The sequence below is a fragment of the Lepus europaeus genome, chromosome 18 (genome assembly GCF_033115175.1).
Source record: "Lepus europaeus isolate LE1 chromosome 18, mLepTim1.pri, whole genome shotgun sequence".
NCBI classification, from domain to species: Eukaryota; Metazoa; Chordata; class Mammalia; order Lagomorpha; family Leporidae; genus Lepus; species Lepus europaeus.
In genome coordinates this window covers 1,348,523-1,360,866 of record NC_084844.1, presented here as the reverse complement: position 1 = coordinate 1,360,866, position 12,344 = coordinate 1,348,523, and the positions used below count along the sequence as shown (strand labels likewise).

The following is a 12,344-nucleotide window of genomic DNA, read 5'->3' as shown; positions in this document are numbered from 1 at the left end:
CCGAGGCCTGGGCGACAATGAAGCCGCGGGATGCTTGGCGAGCGGCGGCCGCGGCTAGCAACCCGCCTGGCTCCACCTCCGCGGCCCGTCACGCCCGCCCGCCTCGTCGGGATTGGCCGTGGAGCCGCCAGTTCCGGCTGTCCCGGGAGCTCTTTGGGCCGCTCGGCTGTCCTTCGGGAAGTTCCAGCGTGGGCGGAGCGGCGGGGAGCGGGGCCGCCGATTGGACACGGCCGGAGGGGGCGGAGCCTCCGGGGCGGGGCTGCCGAGTGTGGGCGGGGCCGGCGCGCGAGCGGGAGGGGACGAGGAGCCGGAGCGAGGCCCGGCTTGGGGTCCGGGGATCGGGACCCCTCGAAGCAGCCCCGGCTCTGGGCCCCGCCTGGGCCCTCCTTCCCCGCCTCTGGCACGACGGCCATTCCTTCCTCTGCTTTTTAAATTATTTTTAAAATTTAACTGAAAGGCAGAGAGCGACAGGGAGAGGAGATCCGCCCTGGGTCCGCTAACCCCCAGCTGCCCCTCCCCGCGCTAAACAAACCCGTTTCTAATGATTCAGAACGGATGCCGGGCCCCCAGCCCAGGGCTCCAGCTCCTGCGGCTTGGGTTACCTGTGGTCCGAGTTTGAAAACAGAAACCAGAGACCCAAGAAATCCAAGTCCTGAGTTTTAACTTGCTTTCGATGTTTGTTTCCTTGACAGACAGCTGTCCCACCCACTGGCTCCCCGGAGCCCACCCCACACCCCACAGGCTAGGTTCTCAGCACCGGGCGGGATGGGGCCCAGGAGGCCCCACCTGCCCCCACCACGGGCCTCCTGGCTCTGCCGTCGGGGAGGGGGCACAAGGGGGCTACTGTGCCACCACTCTAGAGCGACAGCCCCAGGTGCCCCACCCCTGGTGGCCCGGGATATGTCCCCTGTGGGGGGCAGGGGGCGGCCCCTGAGCGGGCCCCTCCCCGGGAGCCCTGGTAAGAACCCTCCCACCAGCACCAACTCCAGCTCCCGGCACCTCCTGCCGTTGTCAGGGCCTTGCTCTGTTCTTACGATTTTATTTACCTATTTACTTGGAAGGCAGAGTGACAGAGAGAGGTCTCCACCTGCTGGTTCCCTCCCCAGATAGCCACAACGGCTGGGGCTGGGTCAGGCTGACGTGGGGAGCCAGGAGCTCCATCTGGGTGTCCCAGGTGGGCGCAGGGGCCCAAGCACCTGAGCCTCCTGTTGCTCTCCCAGGAGCACCGCGGGGAGCTGGATCGGAAGCGGGGCAGCCAGGGCTGGAGCCGGCGCCCATGGGATGTGGGCAGCGAGGCAGTCACGTGACCCCCTCCCTGCTGTGTCTGCGTAGCGCAGTGCTAACAGACAACCCGCTTCTGTGAGACCCGCTGGCACAGGCCAGGACATCTTTGTAATGACAACTGAAGTCGCAGCCCAGGTGGCGCCCAGAGGCGACCGCGTCAGAAACGAGAGGCGCCAGCAACCGTGGCGTCGAGAAACGGAAGGATGAGCCCGAGTGAAGGGAAACAGAAATGGGGCAGAACTGCTGCACTGCACACACACACACACACAGACCAAGGCAAATCGGTTCATTGAAAAGAGCAAGGGCCCGGTGCTGCGGCATCTGACATGGGCGCCGGCTCGAGCCCGGCTGCTCCTCTTCCAATCCCGCTCCCTGCGGAGCCTGGGGAAGCAGTGCAGGACGGCCCAAGTCCTTGGGGACCCGACACCACGTGAGGCCCAGAAGCAGCTCCTGGCTTCCGGTCGGTCCAGCTCCGGCCGCTGCAGCCACTGGGGAGTGAACCAGCCGGGGAAGGCTGACCTCCGTCTCTCCTCACCCTGTATCCCTGTCAAATACCAGACGCTGCCGGGCCACGGCTGGGGCAGTGAGCGGACGGCCGCTGGAGCGTGTCTGCAGGAACCACACACGGAGCAGGAAGTGGAGACCAGGGCCGGGCGCCCAGGGCTTATTCGGCAGCGCAACCGTCAGGCAGCCCCCCAGGCCTCGCCCGCTCCCTGACGGACGGGCAGTGGGGGCTGAAACCAGACGAGGAAACCCAGGGAGCTGCTCCAAACCCACACCGGGAACCTCGCCTGAGGACAAGGTAGCGAGGCTGCCGCCGGGACCCCGGCAGTGTTTCTGAGGCCCGGACCCGTCTGTCCACTGCCGTGGCGGCCTCTGGCCCGGCCTGGGGAGGAACGTGGCCCTGGGTCCTCCTCTCGGGCCCAGGGCTGCCAGGAAGCACCGGCCTGCAGATGCCTCGGGTGGTGGGTGGCTGCGCCCGGCCCGGTGCGGCCCTGTCCCGGGGGCAGGCGCAGGGCTGGGGGAGCCGCCTCCTGGGGCAGCCAGGTGACCGCTGATGCCCTCCCTGCCTGGGGCTGCCCACACCAGGGCCTCGGAGGGCGGGGGAAGGGCCAGAGCGCGCACGAGGAACCCGGCCAGCAGACCCAGAGGGGAGCCGCTCCTGGGCTGGGCCAGGGGCAGAGGGGACCCCCACGGGGGGGGGGCGGTCCGAGCAGTCACACGTTTAAGAAAGCAAAAGCCGAGGGCCCCAAGCCGGGAGGCCCCGTGGCTGCCGCCTTCTGTGCCAAGGTCCGGGGGGATCGAGCGGCCAGGTGGGCTGTGTGGGGCGCCTCTGTGGCAGGCCTGGGCGAGGGCTGGGCCACCAGCTCCATGCCAGCAAACAGGGAATCGTGGCTCTGCGGGCCGTCTGCACCCCACAGGCCCTGCTCCGGCCCCGCCCCCTGCCTGCCGCAACCTCGCGGTCCGGTCTCCGCCTCGCTGGGGTCCCCGGGGGCTGGGGTGGGCACCGGACTCCTGGGCACCACCAGAGCGGAACTCAGGGGCTGAAGAAATCCCCGGCCCCCGGTGGGCGGCACAGCCTCGGTCAGCAGGTCGGCTGGGCTCTGCAGGGCAGCGGCGGGGCCGCGGTCGGCGGGGAGCCCCTGGGCAGGGGGCCGCTGTCCACAGGAAGCTTCGAAGTGCCTCAGGATCTGGAAGATCAAGAGGAAGCAATGGGCGGGGCCGCCTGGGGCGGGCGGAGGCTGGGGGGCCACAGCGGGGGTGGGCAGGACTTGCCCTTGGCCCACTTCCCTGCTGCCAGGCAACCATCGGGCACCACCCCAGGGACCCGGGGAGCCCAAGGCCAGAGAGCGAGTCGGGGCGACTGGCAGCTCCCCGGGGGCAGCCGAGGTGAGCACAGGGCAGATAGTGACAGGCGGGGGGGATCCGAGGCCTCCCGGGGAGAGACCGGGGTGTAGACCCAGTGAATGCCGGAGGGCGTCCCGGAGAGGGAGAGGGCACCAGGCGCTCCCGGGGTCCCAGAGCAGGCAGAGACCAGGCGGGAAGCGAGGACAAGCAGGCAGGACCCCGACAACTCTCCCCGCTGGGGGGCGCACGAGGGCAGGGGTGGGAGGGGGTGCCCAGGGAAGGGCGGCGAGCGACCCTGGGCCCTGCTGCAGCCCACCTTGGTGGCCTTGTTGGTCACAGGCCCGGGGCTGCCTGCGCTGAGCTCCTGCAGCTGAGACCGCGTGAGGGTGAGGATGAGCTCTGGGGGAAGCAGGTCGGCGTGGCCCAGGGCGGCGATGGCGCTCAGCGCCCTCTGCGGGGGGACACGGGGTCAGTGCTGCGGCCGCCCTGGGCCCAGGCCGCCTGGCCTGTCCCGCTCCGTCCTGCTGCTCCTCGTGCGACCTGAGGATGGGAGACCCCACTCTGCCCCCGCCCCCGCCCCGGGCAGCCCTGGTGACAGGCGGTGAGGCAGAGAAGCCTGCCTGCTGGACACACCCGTGTGCACACACGCGCACACACTCACACACGCATGTGTACACACAGCCACACACACCCACATGTCACACACACCCACACACATACACACGCACACACATACCCACACATGCACATACACACACATACCCACACGCGCGCACACATCCCTACACGTACACACACCCACCCACACACGCACACCCCTACTCATACACACACACACCCCCACATGTCACACATACCCACACATGCGCAAACACACACATGCACATACACACACATACACACGCGCGCGCACACCCTACACGTACACACACATACCCACACACGCGCACACACCCCTACATGTACACACACATACCCACACGCGCACATCCCTACACATACACACGCGCGCGCACACACCCCTACATGTACACACACATACCCACACGCGCGCACACACCCCTACACGTACACACACATACCCACACACGCACGCACACACCCCTACACATATACACACACACCCACACACGCGCGCACACCCATACACATACACACACACCCCTATACGTACACACACCCACACACGCGCGCACACACCCCTACATGTACACACACATACCCACACGCGCGCACACACCCCTACACGTACACACACATACCCACACACGCACGCACACACCCCTACACGTACACACACACACCCACACACGCACGCACACACCCCTACACATATACACACACACCCACACACGCGCGCACACCCATACACATACACACACCCCTATACGTACACACACCCACACACGCGCGCACACACCCCTACATGTACACACACATACCCACACGCGCGCACACACCCCTACACGTACACACACATACCCACACACGCACGCACACACCCCTACACGTACACACACACACGTACCCACACATGCGCGCACACACCCCTACATGTACATACACACACATACCTACATGTCGCACACACCCACACACACGCGCACACCCATACACAATACAAACGAGAACACGTACACACGTGCACCAGCACACACAAGCCCACACCCACCCCCAGTAGAACGCACACATGCGTGCACGTGGTCGCACACGCCCCGGCCCTCACCGTCTGCTCGCTCTCGCTGGCCCCCGGCAGGAGGCTCAGCAGCAGCTCCAGCACAGCTTCACAGTTGAGCAGCCCGCACCTGCGGGGGACGCCTGTGGGCAGCGGCCCCTCCCGGGTGGGGGTGGGAGCACCCTGGGGCAGCGGCCCCTCCCTCTCCCGGGTGGGGGTGGGAGCACCCTGGGGGGCAGCGGGTGGCCCCCTCCTCTCTCCTGGGTGGGGGTGGGAGCTCCCCTGGGGGGCAGCGGGTGGCCCCCTCCTCTCCCGGGTGGGGGTGGGAGCACCCTGGGGGGCAGCGGGTGGCCCCCTCCTCTCTCCTGGGTGGGGGTGGGAGCTCCCCTGGGTGGGCAGCGGGTGGCCCCCTCCTCTCTCCTGGGTGGGGGTGGGAGCACCCTGGGGGGCAGCGGGTGGCCCCCTCCTCTCCCGGGTGGGGGTGGGAGCACCCTGGGGGGCAGCAGTGGCCCCCTCCTCTCTCCTGGGTGGGGGTGGGAGCTCCCCTGGGTGGGCAGCGGGTGGCCCCCTCCTCTCTCCTGGGTGGGGGTGGGAGCACCCTGGGGGGCAGCGGGTGGCCCCCTCCTCTCCCGGGTGGGGGTGGGAGCACCCTGGGGGGCAGCGGGTGGCCCCCTCCTCTCCTGGGTGGGGGTGGGAGCACCCTGGGGGGCAGCGGGTGGCCCCCTCCTCTCCTGGGTGGGGGTGGGAACACCCTGGGGGGCAGCGGGTGGTCCCCTCCTCTCTCCTGGGTGGGGGTGGGAGCTCCCCCGGCGGGCAGCGGGGGGCCCCCTCCCGGGTGGGGGTGAGGAGCACCCTGGGCGGCAGCGGCCCCTCCCCCGTGGGGGCGAGCGCACTCACTCTCTCAGGAAGTGCTGCACCTCCTCGGGGCCCAGGAAGGGCCGGGGCCCCCGAGTCACCCTCCTCACCAGGCTCAGCTCCTGCTGGCAGTCGCTGGGGGCCACGGCCTCAGCCCTGGCAGAGGAGACGGCAGGTCAGGGCCCCCGCGCTGACGGGGTGCGGTCTGGAGAGCACCCAGCCGCAGGGAGCCCCTCTGGGAGGCCGGGTGCACCCCTGACGCCCGTCCGCTCCCGCTCACCTCTCCGCCAGGTCCCTCAGTTCCCGGCCAGCCCCCGAGTGGCCATCGCTGCCCGACCGACTGCCCGAGTCGGAGGCCCGGCTCAGGCCGCTGCTCCGGGAAGAAGCCTGGGAGCCGGGGCTGCTGTCCGGCTCGTCCCAGCCCCCTCCGGCCTGCCCGGGCTGGTGTCTCGTGGCTGGAAGAGATCGCCCAGGCAGGCGGGACCCAGGGGCTATGTCCTGACCCCCCAGGCTCCAGGACACAGCAGCCCCGCCCCATGGGCCCTGAGGATGTGGCCCCACGGCCCCGGGCCCAGGAGGCAGAGCCCTCGCCCCCGTACCTCGGGCACCCAGGACGGCCCCACAGTTCCCGGGGGCTGGGTGACTGTGGCTGGCGGACGGCATCACGGCAGGCTGGTAGGCGTCACCCCGGGGCAGGGGCCTCTGGGTCTCGGGGTTCTCGGGCCCGGAGCACACGGCACTGGCCACCGCCTCGGCGGCCTTCTGCACGGTGCACAGGAAGGCTTCGCCCGCTGAACCTGTGCCAGACGGAGATGGCGCCAGCTGCCCAGCCCTGCCCCACACCCTAGGGCTGCCCAGGGCAGGGGAGTCCCCGGCTGTGCACTGTGGTCACTGGGAGGGACCTCCGGGGGGGGCACCTGGTCCCTTCTGGAAGCTTACCAGTGCATTCCACGGCACATTCCTGGCCCAGAGCTCTGGGCCCCAGCGCCTTTGGGGCTTCCTGAGAGGCACCCGGACACGCTCGTCCTGGGAAGACACCCCCAACACCAAGGGAGCGGGGCCTCCTGGCCCTGCACAGGGCAGCCTGGGGCGCAGTTGCACAGCAAGGGCCGGGCAGGGCCGACGGCTTCGTGGTCCGACAGCTAACGGCGACCCGGCTCCCCCCTCCCTGCACCCCGGCACGGGCCCTCCCCAGTCACCTGCGCGGCCCTGCTCCTTGCTGTAGCCAAAGCCCTGCAGGGCACCGTGAGGCCTGGACTGGGAACCCATGCCTGCGGGGAGGACGCCGGCGTCAGCGGCCAGCTGGGCCCACCGTCGGCCCTGCCGCACGGCACAGGCACCCATCGCCCCCGGGGGAGGCCCACGCAGGGACGGGGGAGGCTGTGTACCTGCCGCGGGGAGGGCCCTGGGAGGCTGCGAGGAGGCCAGGGGCAAGGCGGCGTCTGAGAACAGGGCGCTCCCCAGGTCCTAGACGAGGAGGCGGGGCTCAGCATTACCCAGCCTGCTGTCCCCGCCCCCTGCTGTCCCCGCCCTCCGCTGCCTGCTGTCCCCGCCCCCACTGCCTGCCCCGCCCCTGCTGCCTGCTGTCCCCGCCCCCCTGCCTGCCCCACCCCTGCTGCCTGCTGTCCCCGCCCCTGCTGCCTGCTGTCCCCGCCCCCCTGCCTGCCCCACCCCTGCTGCCTGCTGTCCCCGCCCCTGCTGCCTGCTGTCCCCGCCCCCTGCTGTCCCCGCCCCCGCTGCCTGCCCCGCCCCCGCTGCCTGTCCCCGCCCCTGCTGCCTGTCCCCGCCCCTGCTGCCCCCACCCCCTGCTGTCCCCGCCCCCGCTGCCTGTCCCCGCCCCTGCTGCCCCCACCCCCTGCTGTCCCCGCCCCCGCTGCCTGTCCCCGCCCCCGCTGCCTGTCCCCGCCCCTGCTGTCCCCGCCCCTGCTGCCCCCACCCCCTGCTGTCCCCGCCCCTGCTGCCTGCTGTCCCCGCCCCCTGCTGTCCCCGCCCCCGCTGCCTGCCCCGCCCCTGCTGCCCCCGCCCCCCCCCCCCGCTGCCTGTCCCCGCCCCCCGCTGCCTGCCCCGCCCCTGCTGCCTGCTGTTCCCGCCCCTGCTGCCTGCTGTCCCCGCCCCCGCTGCCTGCTGTCCCCGCCCCCACTGCCTGCCCCGCCCCTGCTGTCCCCGCCCCCGCTGCCTGCCCCACCCCTGCTGCCTGCTGTCCCCACCCCCCAGCTGCCTGCCCCGCCCCTGCTGTCCCCGCCCCCGCTGCCTGCTGTCCCCACCCACCCCCACCCACCCCCACCCCCCCGCTGCCTGTCCCCGCCCCTGCTGCCTGCTGTCCCCGCCCCCTGCCGCTCCAACCCAGATGCTTCCCCTGCCTGCCAGCCGCTCCGGCCCAAACACTTCTGACCGCCGGCTGGATGCGGGCTCTGCTGTGGCCGCGGAGCACAGCTGGGGCCCTGGGCGGCAGAGAGCAGAGCGCCCTGTGGACGCCTCGGCGAGTGGCGCTGGTCCTGGGCTCACCTGGGCAGCCGCCCGCACCTTCTGGTACAAGCTGTTCCCGTGCAGAGGATCCGGGGGCCCCGCGAAGACTGCAGGATGGAGGCAGAGGGGGCGGGGCTGAGCGGGGGCTGCTGCCGCCCACGGGGGCCACTGCCCCACCCCGGGACCCTGCGGAGCACTCTCCACCCCGCCCCAGGGTGGGGGTTCGTGTCCATGGCAACCACCAAGCCAGCTCCCACCGGAGTCCCCGGCCGCACCAACAGAAAGGGGGTCCCACCCAAGTGAAGCTTCCCACGGACGCGGGGACGAAGCTCCGCCCACCCCAGCCCGGGCCGGGCTCCCCCAAGCTCTCCCTGCCTGGGGCCCCTGCACAGGCCACAGGGCCCGCGCCCACCCCTGCCCCAGCCTTGGGGGCCGCCCGACAGCGGCTCCCCGAGAGCCCCCCTCCAGCAGGTGCCCCCGACACACACGAATCTTGCCCGTCACCCCCCTGCTCTGCCCCAGCCCCTTCCCCTGGGCGGGATCTGTGCTCAGCCCAGGGCGGGCAGCTGAGACAGAGTGTAGGCCTCCCGGTGGCTCCACCCTCCCCACAGCGCCAGCCCCGCCCCCAGGGACGCACCTGCTGGCTGGTGAGGAGGGGACCTCCCTAGCGTCCCCCACACCCCCCGGGTCAGACACGCAGCAGGAGCCCCGACTGGTCCCCGCGGGCAGAGCCGGGAGCAGCCACTACGGCCGGTCCCTCCCGCGGGGTGTGCTGCGTCCCCGCCTCGGGCCGCCGAGGCCACTGTGGGGACAGCCCAGGCACCTGCCCGGCACGCGTCACGTCCCCGGGCCTGGGCCACACCTGTGGCTTCCTGGATGAAGGCCGAGTTGCGCCTGAGGATGAGCAGGAAGGAGGAGGAGCCGTGGCCGCACAGGTAGAGCAGGATCTTCAGCACCTGGGGGCAGCGGTCACGGGGGCTGGGGGCTGCACAGTACCCCCCATCCTCGCGGCCGGCCAGCGCCCCGCCAGGCCCCGTCCATCCCTGCCAGCCTCCCCAGGGCCCCGTCCGACCCCGCCGGCCTCCCCAGGCCCCGTCCGTACCCCCCGGCCTCCCAGAGCCCCCCCCCCGCCGGCCTCCCCAGGCCCCGTTCGACCCCCCGGCCTCCCAGAGCCCCCCCCCCCGCCGGCCTCCCAGGGCCCCCCACCCCCCGGCCTCCCAGGGCCCCGACCCACCCTGCCAGCCTCCCCAGGGCCCCGTCCGCCCCCGCCGGCCTCCCCAGGCCCCGTCCGACCCCGCCGGCCTCCCCAGGCCCCGTCCGCCCCCGCCGGCCTCCCCAGGCCCCCGTCCGTCCCCCCGGCCTCCCAGAGCCCCCCCCCGCCGGCCTCCCCAGGCCCCGTCCGACCCCCCGGCCTCCCAGGGCCCCCCCCCGCCGGCCTCCCAGGGCCCCCCACCCCCCCGGCCTCCCGGGGCCCCGTCCGTCCCCGCCGGCCTCCCCAGGGCCCGTCCGACCCCCCGGCCTCCCAGGGCCCCGTCCGTCCCCGCCGGCCTCCCCAGGCCCCCGTCCGTCCCCCCGGCCTCCCAGAGCCCCCCCCCGCCGGCCTCCCCAGGCCCCGTCCGACCCCCCGGCCTCCCGGGGCCCCCCACCCCGGCCCCCCGGCCCCCGGGCGCCCTCACCTTGAGCTTCACACGGCCGGAGGAGCTGTGCAGCCGGCTCAGCAGGTACTCCAGCAGGCACTGGCTGCTGCCCAGGGACTCGTGCGAGATTTCTGGGGTGCACTCGTTAGGGAAGCAGCAGGCTGAGCCGGCCGCCCCCGCGGGGTCCGTCCCCAGGGCCAGCGCTGGGACCCCTCCCCCGGGCCCGGCGGGACGCGGAAGGATACTGGCGATCTCCTCGAACAGGTAGCCCGGGCACGGCACGGCGTCGTCCGACGTCCCCCGGAGAAGCAGCGGCAGCTGCGGGGCACGAGAGCCGTCCGTCAGCGGGCGCCCAGGGCGGCCGGCGGCGGCGTCTCCCCCCGGAGCCTCAGCTGGGGCGACGGCCGCGTCCCCTCCGCCCCTCCGTCCGGACGCCGCCACCGGGCAGCGCCCGCCGCCCGCCCTCTCGGAGCGCGGCTCCGCTCGCCAAGAGGGCTGGGGCCGGCGGGGCTGCGCTCGCTCACCCGGTGCAGGAAGCTCAGGCGGTCCCGCAGCGGCGGGGCGGCCGCCATGGTCGCGGTCACCGCCCGGCCTGCCCCGCTTCCGCCAGGCCCTGGGCCCTCCAATCCCCGTGCGGGCCTGACTCCTACCACCAATCGCTGGTGGGGGGCGGGTCCTGAGAGTGCCCTCGTAAACAAATTGAGCCTGTGCCAATCCGAAGTCCAGGACCCAGACAGACGAGGACAACAGCCAATTACAGGCCCCGAGGCCCGGGAAGCCACGCCAATTAGGAGTCGCAGGGACCATAATGGGTGGAGGCGCCAACCTATCAAGCTGCTGGACGCCGGAAGAGGACGGACCCAAGATGGCGGCGCCCGTGCATGTCAGCAGGTGCCGCTCATGTCGGCGAACGGAGCAGTGTGGGGGCGCGTGCGGAGCCGCCTCCGCGCCTTCCCTGAACGCCTGGCAGCGTGCGGGGCCGAGGTGAGGAGCCTGGGCGGTCGGGGCGGTGGCCGGGGCGGCGAGCGGCGGTCAGCGCTCGAGCGGGATGACAGCGCCTGTCTCCGCAGGCCGCCGCGTACGGCCGCTGCGTGCAGGCCTCCACGGCCCCGGGCGGCCGCCTGAGCAAGGACCTGTGCGTGCGGGAGTTCGAAGCCCTGCGGAGCTGCGTCGCCGCCGCGGTAGGTGGACCCCCCCGCCCCTCCGTGGCCGCCTGCGGGCTCTGGCGTCGGCGGGGCGGACACGAAGACCCCGCCCTGGGTCGCAGCCTCTGACCGCGGGCGTGAGCGGCCCAGCTCGGGGTGCAGGTGGTGGTCGCCGTGGAGACCCCGGCCCGGGAAGCCGGGTGTGGAGAGGCGCTCTGGGCCCCGCCCTGCGGGTCCGGTGGGTGGGCTGTGGCCGGGCGGGTCTCGCGGCGCCCAGCCAGGGCAGGAGCCGCAGCAGCCCCCAGACACCCGGCGTCTCGAGGCCGTTTGCTCTGCCGCCGGCCGGGGCTGGCCAGGACTGCCCAGCCGGCCCCGGCCAGCCTCTGTCTTCGAGCGTCTCGCAGGGACACCGAGGACGCTGGCCTCCTGCCTGTGACCCTGCGGAGGGGCTCCGGGCGGCCTCCCGCGAGCCCCGGCCCAGGGTCAGGAGGAGGGGGCCGTGGTGGGCGTCCTGCGCGCGGGCAAGCAGGAGCGCTGACCCCTGCCCGCAGCCCTGACCTGCGAGGCCCCCGCACCTGGTGGACCCGGGGCCCAGCACCGGCCTCGAGGCCCGCTCCCTGCTGGGGCCCGGCTGTCGTGGGCACTGGGGAGTGAGCGGGCCCGGGGGACCTCTCCCCCTCTGCTTTCTTTCAGGCCCGGAAGGCGCCACAGGGAGGCCGCTAGGAGGACCCGGCCGCGGAGCGCACGCCGGGCACGCGCTGGGCCGAGGAGGCGGGCGTGGCCAGGCCCCTGCGTGTCGGACCCGGGTCCCAGCAGTGGGGGTGCCCGCGGCGAGGACTGCACGGCGCCAGGCTCCCCTTGACCCCCGGCGCCCACCCCGGCCATGGAGCCGGCGCCCTCTTGCTGTCGCCTCTCAGATAAACGGTGTCTAAGAGCTGGTGTGTGGCACCGGGTTTCTCGTGTGGGGCGGGGGCCGCGCTGGGAACAGCGGACAGGGGCCCCGGGGCCGCACACCCGGGCGCTCCCCGCCGTGGAAGGCGGCCTCTGCCCGGCTGCCTGGGCTTGCGGTGCAGCCGAGTGTGAGCGCCACCTGCTGGGCACCACGGGGACTGCGCCGACCTCGCCCCGGAGGTCCCAGGGCCCCCTCCCCGCTCCCTAACGCTCCCTGGGGCCGACTTGCTTTGCCCAAAGTGCCACAGGCTCAGCGCAGTGCTGGGTCTGGCGTCTTCCCCTCCCCAGCCCCAGCAGCTCCGCAGGACCCCGTCCGTCGGGGGGACGAGGCCGGGCAGGAAGCAGCAGCATCTGTGGCTTCTGGCACGTTCTGGTCTGTGGTTTGCGCAACACCGAGACCACGACACTGGTGGGGGCCGGAGAGCAAACCCCGGCCGCACAGCAGGGACCCTGCCCCCCGGGACACCCCCTCGGGCACCACCG

At 72.6% G+C, this 12,344-nt stretch overlaps 2 protein-coding genes across 3 annotated transcripts; one reads left to right on the top strand and one right to left on the bottom strand.

The window, feature by feature from the left end:
• Positions 1-364: 364 nt before the first annotated feature.
• Positions 365-10,352, bottom strand: TEPSIN (TEPSIN adaptor related protein complex 4 accessory protein). 2 transcript variants are annotated; one of them, XM_062216900.1, is made up of 13 exons: positions 10,290-10,352; positions 10,011-10,083; positions 9,805-9,896; positions 8,952-9,084; positions 8,168-8,235; positions 7,051-7,129; positions 6,862-6,933; positions 6,262-6,459; positions 5,943-6,117; positions 5,705-5,818; positions 4,859-4,937; positions 3,449-3,583; positions 365-2,975 (listed from the first exon to the last, which is right to left on the bottom strand). In XM_062216900.1, exons 1-13 carry the CDS (start codon positions 10,335-10,337, stop codon positions 2,502-2,504), a joined length of 1,740 nt encoding a protein of 579 aa, XP_062072884.1. In that variant the 5' UTR covers positions 10,338-10,352; the 3' UTR covers positions 365-2,501. The 2 variants fall into 2 exon arrangements, with proteins under 2 accessions (XP_062072884.1, XP_062072886.1); XM_062216902.1 differs by having other exon boundaries at positions 8,991-9,084.
• Positions 10,353-10,508: 156 nt separating this feature from the next.
• NDUFAF8 (NADH:ubiquinone oxidoreductase complex assembly factor 8) lies at positions 10,509-11,849 on the top strand. The gene is made up of 3 exons (XM_062174939.1): positions 10,509-10,749; positions 10,836-10,946; positions 11,604-11,849. Exons 1-3 carry the CDS (start codon positions 10,666-10,668, stop codon positions 11,631-11,633), a joined length of 225 nt encoding a protein of 74 aa, XP_062030923.1. The 5' UTR covers positions 10,509-10,665; the 3' UTR covers positions 11,634-11,849.
• The last annotated feature ends 495 nt before the right edge of the window (positions 11,850-12,344 follow it).